The sequence below is a fragment of the Harmonia axyridis genome, chromosome 4, assembly GCF_914767665.1.
Source record: "Harmonia axyridis chromosome 4, icHarAxyr1.1, whole genome shotgun sequence".
Classification (NCBI taxonomy): Eukaryota; Metazoa; Arthropoda; class Insecta; order Coleoptera; family Coccinellidae; genus Harmonia; species Harmonia axyridis.
Genome location: NC_059504.1, coordinates 5,580,554 through 5,596,864, shown reverse-complemented (window position 1 = coordinate 5,596,864; position 16,311 = coordinate 5,580,554). Strand labels below are relative to the sequence as shown.

At 32.3% G+C, this 16,311-nt stretch overlaps 2 protein-coding genes across 6 annotated transcripts in view; one reads left to right on the top strand and one right to left on the bottom strand.

Annotated features, from left to right (window-relative positions):
• The window catches only part of LOC123678759, a 38,684-nt gene that overhangs the window by 3,991 nt on the left and 18,382 nt on the right, over window positions 1–16,311 (bottom strand). The window contains exon 1 of one of the 3 annotated variants that reach the window (XM_045615955.1): window positions 9,768–9,894. The exons of 1 other annotated variant lie outside the window; for it this stretch is intronic. In XM_045615955.1, coding sequence (XP_045471911.1) covers window positions 9,768–9,855 — 88 coding nt within the window. In that variant the 5' untranslated portion in view covers window positions 9,856–9,894. Of the gene's footprint in view, window positions 1–3,909; window positions 4,301–9,767; window positions 9,895–16,311 lie in introns of those variants that run through there. One more of the 3 variants, XM_045615956.1, reaches the window with a different exon arrangement.
• LOC123678760 lies at window positions 4,585–15,543 on the top strand. Of its 3 annotated transcripts, XM_045615958.1 has the most exons (6): window positions 4,585–4,645; window positions 4,844–4,879; window positions 8,181–8,273; window positions 9,107–9,254; window positions 10,599–10,891; window positions 14,694–15,543. In XM_045615958.1, the coding sequence occupies exons 1-6, from the start codon at window positions 4,600–4,602 to the stop codon at window positions 14,843–14,845; spliced, it is 768 nt and encodes a 255-aa protein (XP_045471914.1). In that variant the 5' UTR covers window positions 4,585–4,599; the 3' UTR covers window positions 14,846–15,543. The 3 variants fall into 3 exon arrangements, with proteins under 3 accessions (XP_045471914.1, XP_045471916.1, XP_045471915.1); XM_045615960.1 differs by lacking the exon at window positions 4,844–4,879; XM_045615959.1 differs by lacking the exons at window positions 4,585–4,645; window positions 4,844–4,879 and adding an exon at window positions 6,559–6,844.

Sequence of the window (16,311 nt, the reverse complement as noted above, 5' to 3'; positions counted from 1 at the left end):
AATCTTTCATCTCTTTTCTTGTGCTTTCACTTTCAACAGTTATCGGCGAACCTTCATAAAAATGGTTGAATGGGAAAGCAAATTGAAGGACATTGACTCACATGAAGTAATTATGCTCTTACATTAGTTTTTTTCACGTTCAACAAACGTCAAACGTTGTTTAAACGATCATATTTTAGTTTTGATTCGATGTCATTCTATTCTGATTGATTCAAAAAACTTGCAATAGAATCCAGAAAAAAATATGAATCGTAGATAAATAATTGAGAAGTTTCACTTCCATTCGTGAAATTTGTAATGGATGAACTGGGAAGTGGTTAAAAAACGACCATTAAGGCTAAAAGAGGCGTCAGTAAAGGAAACAACATTGTATTCAGTAGAATCATGCGAGAACAGCGTTTAATTCATTATTTTATATAATTACTTTTTTATTTTATTGAATTACTATCTAATATAGTGAATAATTTGAAATGTCATCTTAAAACTTCTACACAGCATTATTTTCCATGGAGTCACTAATTTTCCCGAAATATAAAAAAGTTGATTGACACTAATGATTTAAAAAAAATTCTGAATGTTTCCTAGTTGTTTAATTAATCATTTTATTTCCAATACTATACAGGGTGTTTCATCATAAACTGGACAAACATATATATTCGTGTAGAGGACATCGGGAGAATCATTTTTGCCTTATACAATAAATCCCGTTCTCGACGCATAAGCGAGATACAGGGTGTTAAACGTCAATTTTGAGCAATATTCTTACGGCTGTTGTCAGTTTTGTATAACACTCAAAGAAACGGTTTTTGGTCAAATCTCAGTATTTTTGGGTCCTCTATTCAGAAAAGTTGATGAAATCCGAAAAAAGAATTACAAAATGGCGGAAAACCTGCAACGTTCCTAATTTTTTTTTCCGGTGGTCAAATTGAATTTTAGTTTCTGAATGAACACAATTTTCCAAGAATTTCTGTGCAAAAATTTTTTCAAAAATCGAACACAAATTTTTTTTTACATGTCTACAGCGATAAAAAAATTTCACCCGAAATGGATGAAATTTTGTACAATTGTACTCCTTCAATTATCAATCACGAATATGAAAACAGAATTGTAAAATATTAAACGGTTTCGTTACTACAGCCATTCAAATGTTTCGTTCAAACCTCCAAAAAAAATTTAGAATGGCTTCTTAGAGTCAAAATTATTGAATTATTGCTATTTCCAAAAATTCCGGATGCTAAAATGTATTTATACAAAAAAAATTCGGTGAAACTTAGTTGCGAGTCGAACCCTCGATTCCAACGTAAGTATTAATGAAGAAATTAAGACAGTTCTGATATTCGTTGCTAAGCAACGGAAGTTCGTAGCTCATAGAATTCTACTGGTTATTTGAATTTCACTGAATATAATCTGACTCAGCGGAAAATCTTCAAGAAGATCTGGCAGAATCTCCGTCAGGAAGTGATAATAGCCGTTTCCAGTCAATGTTTGAGGAAGAATGTATGGTCCGATAATTAATTTATTTTTTATTCCCGCCCAAACATGAAAACCTCTTCTGGCTATTTTTTGATACCGTAGCATGCGGATTTTCTCTATGCCATAAAATATTATTTTTTTCTGTTGAAGAAACCATCCCTATGAAAAGTATCATAGCTTCATCCGTAAATAAAATTTGATGGAGAAAATCCCTATTTCCACGTACTCTTCTCAAAATAAACTGACAGAATTCTTTTCTTCTATGAAAATCACCGTCTTCTAAAGTTTGGCAAAGTTGGAAATGGAACGGATGGAAGCTGTTCCTTTTGAGTACTCTCCAAACAGTAGTTTTACTTTTATTCACTGGAGGGTGGTTCGAAAGAGTTCTTGTTGAAATCATTGGGTTATCTCCTACTAAATTAAGGATGCGATCATCGTTTGTTCTTATTGTTTCCTTCTTTTTCCGGTGCAAACTTCCTTCTTCACGTAATTTGCGTACTGTTTCATAAAAAGTTTTGAAGTTTGGCAAAATTCTGCTTGGAAATCTGCGGGAGTAAATTTCCCATGCTTTTCTGCCTGAGCAATTCGCTTCATAATAAGCCTTCACAATATCATTTTTTTCCAAAAGAGAATATTTCATTTTCGTTTCCAATACTCGTGTCACGATACTTGCGAAATTATATTCAGTGAAATTCAAATAACCAGTAGAATTCTATGAGCTACGAACTTCCGTTGCTTAGCAACGAATATTAATATCCTTAGAACTGTCTTAATTTCTTCATTAATACTTACGTTGGAATCGAGGGTTCGACTCCCAACTAAGTTTCACCGAATTTCTTTTGTATAAATACATTTTAGCATCCGGAATTTTTGGAAATAGCAATAATTCAATAATTTTGACTCTAAGAAGCCATTCTAAATTTTTTTTGGAGGTTTGAACGAAACATTTGAATGGCTGTAGTAACGAAACCGTTTAATATTTTACAATTCTGTTTTCATATTCGTGATTGATAATTGAAGGAGTACAATTGTACAAAATTTCATCCATTTCGGGTGAAATTTTTTTATCGCTGTAGACATGTAAAAAAAAATTTGTGTTCGATTTTTGAAAAAATTTTTGCACAGAAATTCTTAGAAAATTGTGTTCATTCAGAAACTAAAATTCAATTTGACCACCGGAAAGAAAAATTTGGAACGTTGCAGGTTTTCCGCCATTTTGTAATTCTTTTTTCGGATTTCATCAACTTTTCTGAATAGAGGACCCAAAAATACTGAGATTTCACCAAAAACCGTTTCTTTGAGTGTTATACAAAACTGACCACAGCCATAAAAATATTGCTCAAAATTGACGTTTAACACCCTGTATCTCGCTTATGCGTCGAAAACGGGATATATTGTATAAGGCAAAAATGATTCTCCCGATGTCCTCTACACGAATGTATATGTTTGTCCAGTTTATGATGAAACACCCTGTATATCTACAATTAATATTTCGCAACTAATTTCAGGAGAACTCTCAGAGTAGTAAACATAGATAGAGGGAGCATATGTTATTTTCAGTGCGCAAATTTTGTCCCCAACATGAACTATCAAATTTGACATGAAGCGCGCGGAAATGAAAAACATATCATTGATACGATATTTCACTCAATTCGCGAGTTTCTCCACAAAGAACGCACTTCTTATGTCCCATAGTGAATCAACGTTTCATATCAACTCAAAATATATTGAAATAAATACGCAAATATTTCAGAAATTCAGAAAACAAACTTCAAGCGCGCCAAACGACATCAAACAACCGATGACACTAGGAGAGCAAAAGTTGCCAAACCTTGGATTTCAGCAGGTAGATACAGAAAATAATATTCTGCTTATTATAACTTCGGCAATTAGGAAAAATATCGGATTCCAAATATTCAAATTTGCTTGTTTAATCGGGAATCACTCAAGTAAATATATTTCATCCAATATAATAAACATTTATAATGTTATAGTAAAATTGTGGATTTGAAAATAATCACAATCCGACAACGTAATCTAACCATGTTGGGGACATGTAAAAATTGCGTATACTTCCTCTATCTATGTTTATTACTCTATGAGAGAATTTAATGAAAAGTTCAAATTATTACCCATCTAACGCAATTCCATACAAAAATTCATAGAATATTCATCTTTCATATCAAGCGTAGATAATTTTTTAATCCCATCATTCTTCTTTCACCAGGACCGTATAAACCATTATTCAGAAATAAGTATTCATGTGTTGAAATCACTTTCTACTATTAACTGGCGATTTTAATTAGATAAATAACTGTTCGATACAATCTTCATAAAAATTACATAATAACTACCAGGAAAATTATAATTCAAAAATTCCCCAAGATCAGAAACATTATTACATAAAACTATGTAAATATTGCAACAGTTACTCACGAATATTATCTTCGTTCACAGTGGAAGAAACAGCAAGTCCCAGAAATATGAGGAAAACCACAACCTTATACATTTCGATGTATTTGAAACGACTTGGCGAACTTGTGCTAAAACCAAGTGAGAAAATAGGCAAACCGACCTCTCTGTGAGCTGATCATTCACTATTAGTTGTTCTTAGTTAGTATTTGTTCCTCGGAAATACTTTCTCTCAAATTAATATCCTCCGTGTTCATGATCACTCATGTTTTATAAAGTTTAATGCACTTGATTTTTATGTTTACTGCGAAGAAGGGTTAATAGCTTCCTTAGATGGAATATGAGTTTATGTATTGGCCTTAGCGAGCGACATGCAATTGATAATTGTCAATTTCTGTTAATTGATGATGAAGAAATGAATTTCATAATGGTTTGTCAGTTATAGAATGTATATATCAAATTGGTATGGATTTCCACATTAAGTGTAATTATGCACTCAATCGAACAAGTGCTTTGATTGCTCTTTCGCATTAAGCTAATTCCAAAGGGCAATAGGTACAGTAAAAATTGTTCAATCTATTTTCTTTTTCAAAACAATAATATTTACGTAGTAACGATTTATCAACAGGTAAATGAAAAAGTGTTTGTTATTACCTATAAATCATCCTTTCAATGAAAAACGTGCAATTTTTGCAACAGAAGTTATGAAAATCTATGAAAGTATCGGTTCCATATTCAAATCATCAGAGGCGGCACACGTGTGAGTGGCTATTATACTCTATTTTTGTACAGGGTGTCCCAAATTCGATGCTCACTGAAAGCATATCGAGAGCTACAGGGTGGTCCAGATGTTAGTGCAATGACTTTGGCATCGGATAGAACAACTCTTTTCATGAAAAAATCCTCTTAATATATATCCAAACAAGCTTCGTTTTCGATTCACTGTTTTAATTTTCAGGTATTGACATTTTGATGATGTTATGTTCCGAATTAGGTAAGTGTCTCCTGCCAATCTTATCCAGAGGCGTAGATATAGAGGTGCGATGATCCTTTTCTTATTGATAATCTACCTCACTGTTCTTTTTTTCGAAAAAATTGTTTCATTTCTTAAATCAACAGAGCTTCATTAAAAAAAAGGTCTCTTGAATTATATTCATATATACTATGACCAAACATAATACATATACATAGTCTATAGTCAATAGTCGAGCAAGATGGCATTTTCAAAAATGTTGGGTTATTTTTTCGATAATAAATCCTTGAAATCGTTAAAGAGCAAAAAACTTTCCATACTCGTTCTTTGCCCTTAAAAATCAACTCTATACTCAGCACGTTACTTTCTATCTTGTAACATAATTAGATCAAAAAAAGTTCTCATTGGTGCTCGGAACTCTCCTGCTAATGATTTTGAGCAGTGTTTGAAGCCGTTTAAGTGCAATAAACCTGAATTTTTGCGTCAATATGTGACAATGGATGAAACATGGCTCCATCATTTCATTCCTGAATCCAATCGACAGTCAGCTGAGTGGACTGCACACGATGAACCGAATCCAAAGCGAGGAAAAACACAACAGTCAGCTGGCAAGGATATGGCATCAGTATTCTAGGATGCGCAAGATATAATATCCATTGATTACCTCCAAAAGGGCCAAACCATCAAAAGCGATCATTATATAGCGTTATTGGATCGTTTCAAGCAAGAAATCGTTAAAAAACGGCCCCATTTGAAGAAAAAAAGGTGCTGTTTCATCAAGACAATACGCCGTGTCACAAATCAATGAAAACAATGGCAAAATTGCATGAATTGGGCTTCGAATAGCTTCTGCATCCACCGTATTCGCCAGATCTGGACCTCAGCGACTTTTCCTGTTCCCAGACCTCGATAAAAAGCTCGCTGGAAAGAAGTTATCGCCGAAACTGAGGCCTATTTTGAAGCGAAAAACAAATCGTACTCCAAAAATGGTATCGAAAAGTTGGAAGATCGCTATAATCGCTGTATCGCCCTAGAAGGCAACTATGTTGAATGATGAAATCGATTTTTGCCAAAGAAATGTGTTTTACTATGGCAGACCGGGGACTTTTCAATTGGTCTGTTATCAATACTTTCTGCGTTTCTATTATAAATAGCTATACCATCTCAAGCGAAAAATATATCACGTTTGAGAGTTCACCCTATAAGACAAAACATATGAAAAAGCATTACTTTTCACTCAGTTCACGAAAATAACTAGGTATAGTCGAATAATTGATATTAAAAATGAAAATCTACATCTAGTAAGGAAGTATAATTTCCACTTCACATACATAATAAATATTGAATAATTGATTTGTTATTTCCTTCCTCCTCCAAGACATAATTGATCAATGCAACACTTAAAAGGTAAATCCACAGCAACACAATTAAGATAACTAATTATCCAAGTACCAAAGCGCCTATAGCTCTATTAATCCAATAAATTATCCTTATAACATAGTAATCTAGTTTATACGATTCAGAAATGAATTTCCTGCAAATTCACGATCATTGACCAAAATGGAGAACAAATCGGAAGTGTTCAATACACACGCATACCTGATCTTGCTTGTGATGTAAGAATTCGGAATGCATTACCGCATGTGGCATAATAGCACATTTACGAATCTCTAAACAGTCTTGAAAAATCCGTGAAAGTGAAGTATCAGAGGTGATCTATAGATACCAGCCTGCCTGATATATTTGATCATTCAACTGGCTCAACTCTCAGGTGGGGTTGGGTTGAGTAATAATCCACAAAACATCCAACTCTTGCAATTATATTAGTCTATAGTCTTTGAGTGAAGACAACATAGGTGCATTTAAAATGTGTTGAGTGGTTTCGAAATTGTTCTTGACTCAAATTCGTAAAGATGTGCGGGATGATTAGGACTATTATTGTTTTTTGCTGTGCCGTTGTATTGGTTAAATGTCAAGTCGATTTGAGTAAGTTCGATGTCAACTGATTATCTTAGTATTTCAAATTTACGTGCAAATAGATATTCAACCTTGCAAGCATAAGCTTTCTTCAAGCAAGAATAAAACTGTTGAATCTCTTGAGAAAGAAACAATTATATCATCTGTGTATTGCTAATTCGAAATTGAAATATTGGAACGTTTGGCATAAAGATGAAATTAGGTAGCCAAAATAGTTTTAGTGGTTTTGATAGCCAAATATGAAATTGATTGCCAAGCAATGATTCTCTTCAACAAAGAAAAAGCAATCCATCAAATTCAATGATTGCCCTTCAGAGAAATTTCTAGATATGGAATGGACTAATATTGCAAATTTCAAGATTCATTATCTTCTCCTTCATTCAAAATACCTCAAAACATACCTAGAAAGAGCTGTTTCAGAATTGAAGAAACTGACCTTGATGGAGAATTCAAACCTAGGTCTTTCATGTCAATCCCTGGATCACTACTCCTACGAAACAAACTTTTAGGGATAATATGGTGATTATGATGATCTGGGTGGATTTGGAAATACAATTTCCAAAAATTATAAAACTAGTACGGCTAGGAAGGCTGTTGGTAAAAAATATCGTATCCAGTATGATCATAGCAATTCATACTTTCAATTTCTTAATTTGATCATTCGAATGAATGAGAAGTTATCGAATTTCACACATACTAAAATGTAAATTTTCAGAGGAGTTTCACTTTCTTTCTCGAACGATTTCAAATACAAAGAAAAGATTTACTTTTGTTCTAGAAGGCTTAGATTTATCTGAAAATAAGCGTTATTCATCTCTTCAATTTAGAATAAGCTATGATCTAGATTAATTTAAACTTCAAACTCACTGTAGAATCTTTTTGGTTTTAATGCATTCATAATTTATTGTAGTTAAGATTTCCATCAGCAAAGCTGTGAAATATTTCTCTTAATCAACTCTGTTGAGGCTTTGCTTTATCCTGCAATAATATATCTAGGTGCTGTCCATGAAAAGCACAGTGGAATCTTTTTGAGGTGTAACTATTTCAAAATAAGTTGAGTTTGGAGGTTTCGAAACCAAAAGTTGAAGAAATGTTTCCCTCGGTCACTTTATCTATGAGAGGATTAGCTTTATGTTAAAAAAGAGCTCTGTGTATGATCAAATACACAATGAAATATTTAGGAATGCAATTAATTCTACGCAAATTTTCAGAACTATATTTGTTTCTCAGCATATAATTTGAAGAATAACGATAAATATTTGAGTATTGATTGAAATAACGCAATTCGTTCACCTGGAAGAATTCTAATTCTATTCAGCATAAATTATATTAATATTTTTTTCAGGGCGACACTTTAGATATTGCCGCAAAAATAATACCAATTTTGATAACTGTGTGAAAGATGGCATCAACAATTTGAGACCCTATTATAAATCAGGTGAGATTATGTATAATTCTCAGAGTAATAAACATAGATAGAAGGAGCATATCGTCGGCTAAGAGTGTAAATCTGCTATGTCCATAATGAACAATTTCACATGAGACCAAAAAAAACCGTACAGTACAGTGTTATAATAATAATAATAAGAGAGTTTATTCATGAAAATACATTCAATAAACTCTATTGAATGGACATAGCAGATTTACACTCTTAGCCGACGATATATCATTTTCAGTAAGCAAATTTTGTCCCCAACATGAACTATCAAATTTGACAAGAAGCGCGCGGAAATGAAAACATATCAGTGATAGGATATTTCACTCAATTCGCGAGTTTCTCCACAAAGAACGCAGTTCTTATGTCCCATAGTGAATCAACATGTCATATTAACTCAAAATATATTGAAATAAATACCTTAATATATCAGAAATTCAGAAAACTAACTTCAAGCGCGACAAACGACGTGAAACAAGCGGTGACACTAGGAGAGCAAAAGTTGACAAACCTTGGATTTCAGCATGTAGGTACAGAAAATAATAAATATTCTGCTTATTATAAATTCGACAATTAGAAAAAATATCGTATTCCAAACATTCATATTTGCATCTATGTTTATTACTCTCTGGTATAATTCATTTGGAAGTCTATGGTTTGGAATTTTGAGCTGTATCTCGAAGGTCTCAAAAAATAAGAGTAGAATCATTTTGATTCTTTTGATTCGAATCACGCTGATTAGATTCTGCAATTGGCAGAATAGAATAATGCTTTCAGAAAATACCCCATAGGGTTTTTCAACAACATTTTAATTGGAAATTATCCTTCATCTCCAGGTCTACCTGATTACGGAATTGCATCACTGGACCCCTTCTATGCTGAAGAGGTGACCCAGAAGAGGAGCAACTTCTTATTCAATTACAAGCTGGTCTTACGTAATGTAACAGAGGCAGGCTGGTCTGTTTCAGAAATGACAAAATTCAGGTTTGTGTAATTTTGGTTCGAAGAATGAATTATATAAGGAAATTTTGATATAATGTTAAAAGTTTGATTATTAGAGATGAATGTTGAAGAGGGAATTACCTCATTTCTATATAATATTATAATTCAATAATAATAGTTTTATTTATGAACAAATATGGTTTCATGGAAATAATTCAATCTGCATATTTTACTCAAGATTTTGAATGATTTATGATTTTTCTTATTGCCAAAAGTTTTATTGCTATTGGTGTGTTTCCAAATCGGTTTATTATATACGTATAACAAATTATAAATATAATTTTTTGTAAAAAAGCTTCGCTTTTTTACTGAAGAAAAATTAGTTGAGAGTAATAAAATCTGTTTGATAATTACAGCAAGAAATTGCAGTTTGACTGATTTATCACCAGGAAGCTAAAAAATCGACGAATGTTCAAATTATTCGAATGCCTGTGAACGTCATTATTTGTGAGGCATCAAAAAAATTGTTTGAGGTCTAACTGAGTTCATTATTACCTTTCGATCCTTGCTTCAAATATTCGATCAACTTATGGCAATTGCCGATGTTAATACTCTTATTAAGCATCAAAATCTTCTTTACCATTGAATATTCAGATCATATAATATACTCGGAGAAATTTTCCAAAATTATCGCTAAATTTGAGTATCCAAGTAGCGGAGTTCAATTCATTCCACACAGTTTTATGCAGTGTACTTCACAAAATTTGATACTCTTTGTCATATGAGCTTTTTCGCAATGAGTTTCTTACTACCCTTTTTGCTTCTTCGTAATTTTTTACAATTTTCTTCAAGATTTGAAGTCAACATACGTTCGCTATGACAAAATTACATTGAAATTTAATTCAAGTTCTGAAAAAATATCTCGCCTTCAACCGTGAACGAAAGAGATGTCACTTCGAAATTTAAGTTCAAAATAACACTAAATATCCATAGAAGCATGTTCAAATCAAATGTCAGTAACACATTAACATAGAAATGGAGTAACAGAATCAAAGAGTAACTACGTTTTATGGAATTCTCAACAATTATTGAATCAAAGACTAAGTCTTCTGACTAAGTTTTCTGTAAACCTTAACAATTCAAGAAAATAGGGCTTTCTTCAATTCAGTCGATAAAATTTATTCACCCATTAGGTATTGAACTAGCTCACAAGTGCTTTTAACTCGGCATGACAGCTTTCTTTGAATTTTCATAAGAATCTTAAATTCACTCATTTCACCCTACTGTGTTGGCAACAATGCAGTAACAAGAGTTATACCCGCTGCTACCCAATTCACTCTACACGTTTTTAAGGTACCGCCCATTGACTATAACTCAAATTTTCAGGAGTGACTTCAAAAACAACCTAATCCAATACACCCAAACGTTCCCAGACAAACAATTGAAGGGATGGTATGAAATCGAAGGTAACTTCATGGGAACCAAATTATCGAATAAGGGATCGTGGAGTTTGGGATTATACGACTTCGTTCAGACAACAACGATAACCAGAACTCCTATGAAGGATCATAGAGGAAAATATGATCATCATCCTCCGTTGAAAGTAAATGTCAATATACAGAATTCGAAGAAGTTGGAACTTCATATTGGACATCTGGCAGGTGGAAGGAGGATAGTAGGTGGGTTACGATAATTATAAATAAAAAAAAAATAATAATAATAAAAAAAATGAAAAAATTGAAATTGTTCAAGGAAATGCAAAATATGTATCTTTTGGTCGGCTAAATTTACACTATACTGTCGGCATATTATTCAAAATTTTTAATAATTGCCGACAATTGTTTTCTATTGACTGCAAAGGGTTGACTTGAAGAGGTAATTAATTTGAGTTTTGAAAAAAAAATCAATCACAGCCATTTCAAGAGAATAGAATAGCTCTTGACAAAGTCAGATATTTCAGAAACCAAAAGATTTCAGTTCAAAAGAACAGGTTTTTTCTATATTTGAAATTCGAGCTTTTTTGGATTTTGCTTGAGACAAACTTACAAAAAAAAAAAGATCACAGCCAATCAACCAAACCTAATTTTTCATGTCAGTTTTGAAGAATCAATTTCCTGCAATTTTTGACATGGTATCTTCCATAATTGGAAGTAGGCTATTAGCATATTTTTTATATTGGTGAAGAAATTCCATTTTTTTGGAAAATGCATAGAAATATTCCGATAACAATGCTGTCACAACGGACAAATATATTGAGTAATTATCCAACCTATCAATTTCTAATATAAGATTAATCATCTTGTTGAAATGATAATTATTCAAACCTCTAAAATAAACAATATTTGATATGGTGTTATCCGTACGTCATAATAATAAAGATGAAGTTGACGTAGTGGAAATTGGTATACCATTATCAAGAAGTAGTAAAAATTGAATATACATTTTCTGGTGAATATACTCATTAGTATTATTCAGTATTAAAATATTCGTTATTTTACATATTTATACTCAAAAATGCCTAAAATACAGAAAATATGAAAAATATAAATATAGAAGACAGTAATTAGTTGATTTTTATAAGATGCTATCAAAATTTCATATTGTGATTTTTCGGCAATGAATAAATTAAAATGTGAGGCTATTCATTGGTATAAAACTCATCAGAGTACCTTATTATTGAAGTATGAATTTCCTCTGCACCCAGAACACTTGTTACACTACATGTGTTTTGTTGGTTGCAGAAATAGGCGCGTAAATTCAAGATTTAGTTCTAGTTGTGATCTTTCAGATAATAACATTAATATATATCTTGAAATTCTTCAGAAAGAATCGAGAATCAAAAGTTTTTTTTCAAAAGTTATGTAGTTGAATGAACTGTTTCACAAATATCCATTCTTATCAGCCGATACATCAAAAATTTCAGATTGATTTATCATCTCTCCACATCTCACAGGTTATTTCAACTCTCATGAAAAAAAGCTATAAGAAAAGGAAGTGGGATATTTTCTCCACACTTTGATTAAACTTTTCCATAATTTATAACCCAAAATGTTTGAACTAGATAGTAAAAAATAGCCGCTGCGGCTACTTCAGCAGTACCATATTCTTTTTATGAAATTTTCTATGACCAATTCGCACATTTGATGTTGATGTCCTCGAAAATTTCACGAACTCCATCTTTTAGGACTTGAATCGATTAAAGAGCATTGGCATAGACCTTATCTCTCACGTGGTCTCCAAAAAAAGTCTAAAGGTGTTAAATCACAAGATCTCGGAGGCCAATTGTGATCACCTCTTCGAGAAATAACATGGCCAGGCCATTTTTCCTGTAAAATTTCGATTGTTTCGTTGCTTGTTTATAGCATGTAACACATTGTTGAAAATTAACGTCGTCCATATCAATATCTTCCAATTCCGTCAATTCCGGCCATAAGACCTAAGTCTTCTTTAATGCCCCAAGATCGATGAGCAATCGACAAACCTAGGTTTTTCGCACACATTTTCGATTATTCACAACACTAATTTGTCCCAATAGGTCAAATTTTTTCACCATTTTCACTATTGTCGGCCAAAAATTTGTTTCACAATGATTTGCGAATTGTAACTGCAAAATTTCGTCTATTTTTGTAATGAATTTTAACATTCAATGCATTGTTGAAGCGTGTATCGTTCCATTTTTAGTAATGGCATAGTTTTTACTTCTCAATTGCTTAAATATGCAGATTCAAAAGTAACATCTGCCCAGATAGCGGGCAGATCTATCTCTTATTGGATAACCCTTGAAATAACTAAATTCATCAAAGGGGTCAATACATAAAAAAAAGCCTGAATATCCAAAACAAATTTGAGATACCAGAATACTCAAAATATGAACTATGAATATTATCAACGATATCACAAATTAATATCGACGTATCCCAAATTGATCATCTGTCAAGAGCCCCCTGTTATGTTCTAATTGGGCCACTGTGTATAAACACGCATAATCTCTCAGATTGATAAAAATTGAACAGCCGAGTTGATATTATAACGCAGCCCAAATTGCGATCGAACTCGTATCGCACGATTTCAAAGAAGCTATTGTTCGAGAAATGGTGAGAGATTTATCAAAAAAAAAAGTCAATCATTCTTCCGTCAAGTGAAGGCAGATTATGAGTGTTTTGAAAGTTTTAAAGCACATTTTAATGACCGGAATTTATTACATGCTGTTTATAAATCTGTTCGTGCTAACGCATTCTCATCTCAGTTTTGATGTCGAACATAATGTTTGATTTTCTAGATATTTCGGGAAGCACACATGTTCGGAGAAATTCAGGGACGGATTCAGGGAATGGAATATTCAATAAGAACTATGATGCTTCAAATGGATTGATTATTTCAAACATTGGTACCATAGCTTCAGTTTCTTATCAAGGACAAAAATTTTATCAAATGGTTAATTTATTTGATATTCCTTGGTTTTTATTTATCTTTCTTCTACAGAATTGCACAATAATAAAAAACCATTGCGCAAATTGATATGTTGAAATAAAAATATGAATTCTTGAAGGAATAATATGCAACAATAAAATATGCATATTCAATTTAATCTCATGTTGTTTCCTTCATTTCATGAATATTTCAACATACAGGGTGATTCAACGCGATGGTCTATCAGAAAATTTGAATTTCGGGGTTTGAGACAATAATCTCTACAACTTCCAGCTATACTTTAAATAGACTAATACTTTCTCATTTCAATTGGCACACCCTGTATATTATATCATTGGATAGCTCATTTGTTGACAATTTCAGCAATATGCTACAACATATTGGCGACGAGACTCATATGTTCTTGAATATTTTTGCAGAAAAAGGTTTTTACGAAAAAACATTTCTCATTTTCGATTCTGCCAATACGAATTACGAGTATTATTAGACTGTTTGGAGTTTGGACCAAATGTACAGGGTGTTTATGAAAAGATCATGCACTTGGAAAACTCATATTCATCAAAACTCAAGATTTTCAAATTACAACCTATTATTCTTATTCTTTCAGTCAATTCTACATATAAAAATAGGGGGGAGTTACCTAAGCAGAGCTTATACTTACCTAGAAGAACAAATTTAAGAGTTATCAAGGAATAACTTGAAATAAGGAAAAACCGGAATTGCTAACTGTTGAATCATTCAATCATTTATTCGAAAAAGCATGGCAGAACAGAAGGCTATACTTAATAGACAACTTCTCATGTAGAAATAAAATTATAATCATCAAAATAGTCAATGATAAATAGTCAACTAAGTTTTTCCTTTGAATAAAATATAACAATACCAACGAAGAGAAGAAATGTAGAGAAGAAACTTACATATTTATATCACAATGCCAACTCGTTTTCCAGATGCAACCAATCAAAAATACTTTGAACTGTTAACTACTGTTAGAAATTTCTAGTACCTCCCTGTATATTCCCGAAAATAATAATATTCGTTTAATTTTAGAGAACATGCTGGATTGGATTATCAATAGCGCTTGGCAGCCTGGGTTCGTTGTTTTGAGTCCGCTAATCAATGATTTGGTTAGTACTGCATTTACGAAAATTATGAACGACAGCTTCAAGAACTTCCCGTTAGAGCAGATATTCCCTTATTGAAAGAAACGCTTGGTCAGGTGAAGGAGATCAAGCTTGCATAGATGGTTGGATAAGATTGACCATAAACCATCAAGAATCATTTACGAAAAATAGTGTAACCTGGATGACCTAGCTTTATCAACATTCAAAAACTGATAGCCTTTTAAGAAAGACCCTGAAGAGGGAGCTGAAATGCCTGTTTTAGTAGTTTATATTATTTTTTATACAGAATGGGTCAAGGTGAATAATACCCTAGACTTTTACGGAGAATAGGTTGGAATTTATTGAAAATTTAATTTCTGGAGCTATTGCTCTATCGATCTAGAATATTTTTCACGCTATGGTGTTGTCACTTATAATATTTTCCATGGGACAACCTGTATATTATAATTTTTTTTTAGTTCATCGTAGCACCGCAGAGCTGAAAATATTCTAGATCGATAGAGCAGTGGTTTCAAACTTTCAAAAAAATCATCCTACTCATTGTTCTCTTCAAAAGTCTAGGGTACAATAGACCGTTCTCCACCCTGTATATTCCGTATTTGCCAAATATTTCAAATTAAATTTTAAGAAATGTGTTAGTGTCAAGTTGGGATTTGAATGTTTTAGGTTTAAGATTTTTACGATGCTTGGGGTTTTTTATTTCTAAATTTCATGCATTCATATTTTTGTTGTGAATTTGCGATATAAATTCATGAATAAACTTGTAGCGACCTGTACTCGACTGGAATAGAACTGTGAGATTGGGTGTTATCTCAATTCCTATACCGGAAAGCCGCCAATGCTTCATGAATTATGAATGGGTACCTTATTTAGAGGAAAAGTCCGAATTATAAAGGTATCTTGAATATGAGATAGCACTGATAGCAGAGGTAGAAGAAGTATAAATGTAAAATTATTGACCTCATTGTAGTAATTATTATCATTAGCAGATTTTTCAAGTTATCTAGTGCCAATTTATCAGGTTTCAGTGTAAGAGCGACTCTAAATAATCAAATGAGTGAATTGAGCGTTCCGTTACCTGAATAGTAAGAATAAATACCATAATAAACTCAAAACATAGCTCAAGTTTGCAATTTTTGACATGAAATAACTATTATTTTCTTGTGGGCTCACACTTTCTCATCATAAACTTTGTACATATCCGTTATATACCAGTTTTTATAATTGATTTATTTGTGGGTATGTTACATTTTAATTCTTGTGCATAATTTTTTAATCTATACAATAATTTTGTGAGTGTCTTGATTATATTTCAATTTAATTAGTATGAAACATGAAAAATGCAAACTTCAAAAGCTCAAGCTTCTATTGTTATGAATTTTCCTTCGTTTATGTTTTTATATCATTTGTATAGTTGTACATAGTGAAGAATAAAAATTGTTTTTCTTATAATTTAGGTACTTTTCCCGGTCTGATGCACAGATGGCGGTGCTAGTATTAAATCCATATGATTCTTATTTAGTACCAACGGTACGTGTCAAAAT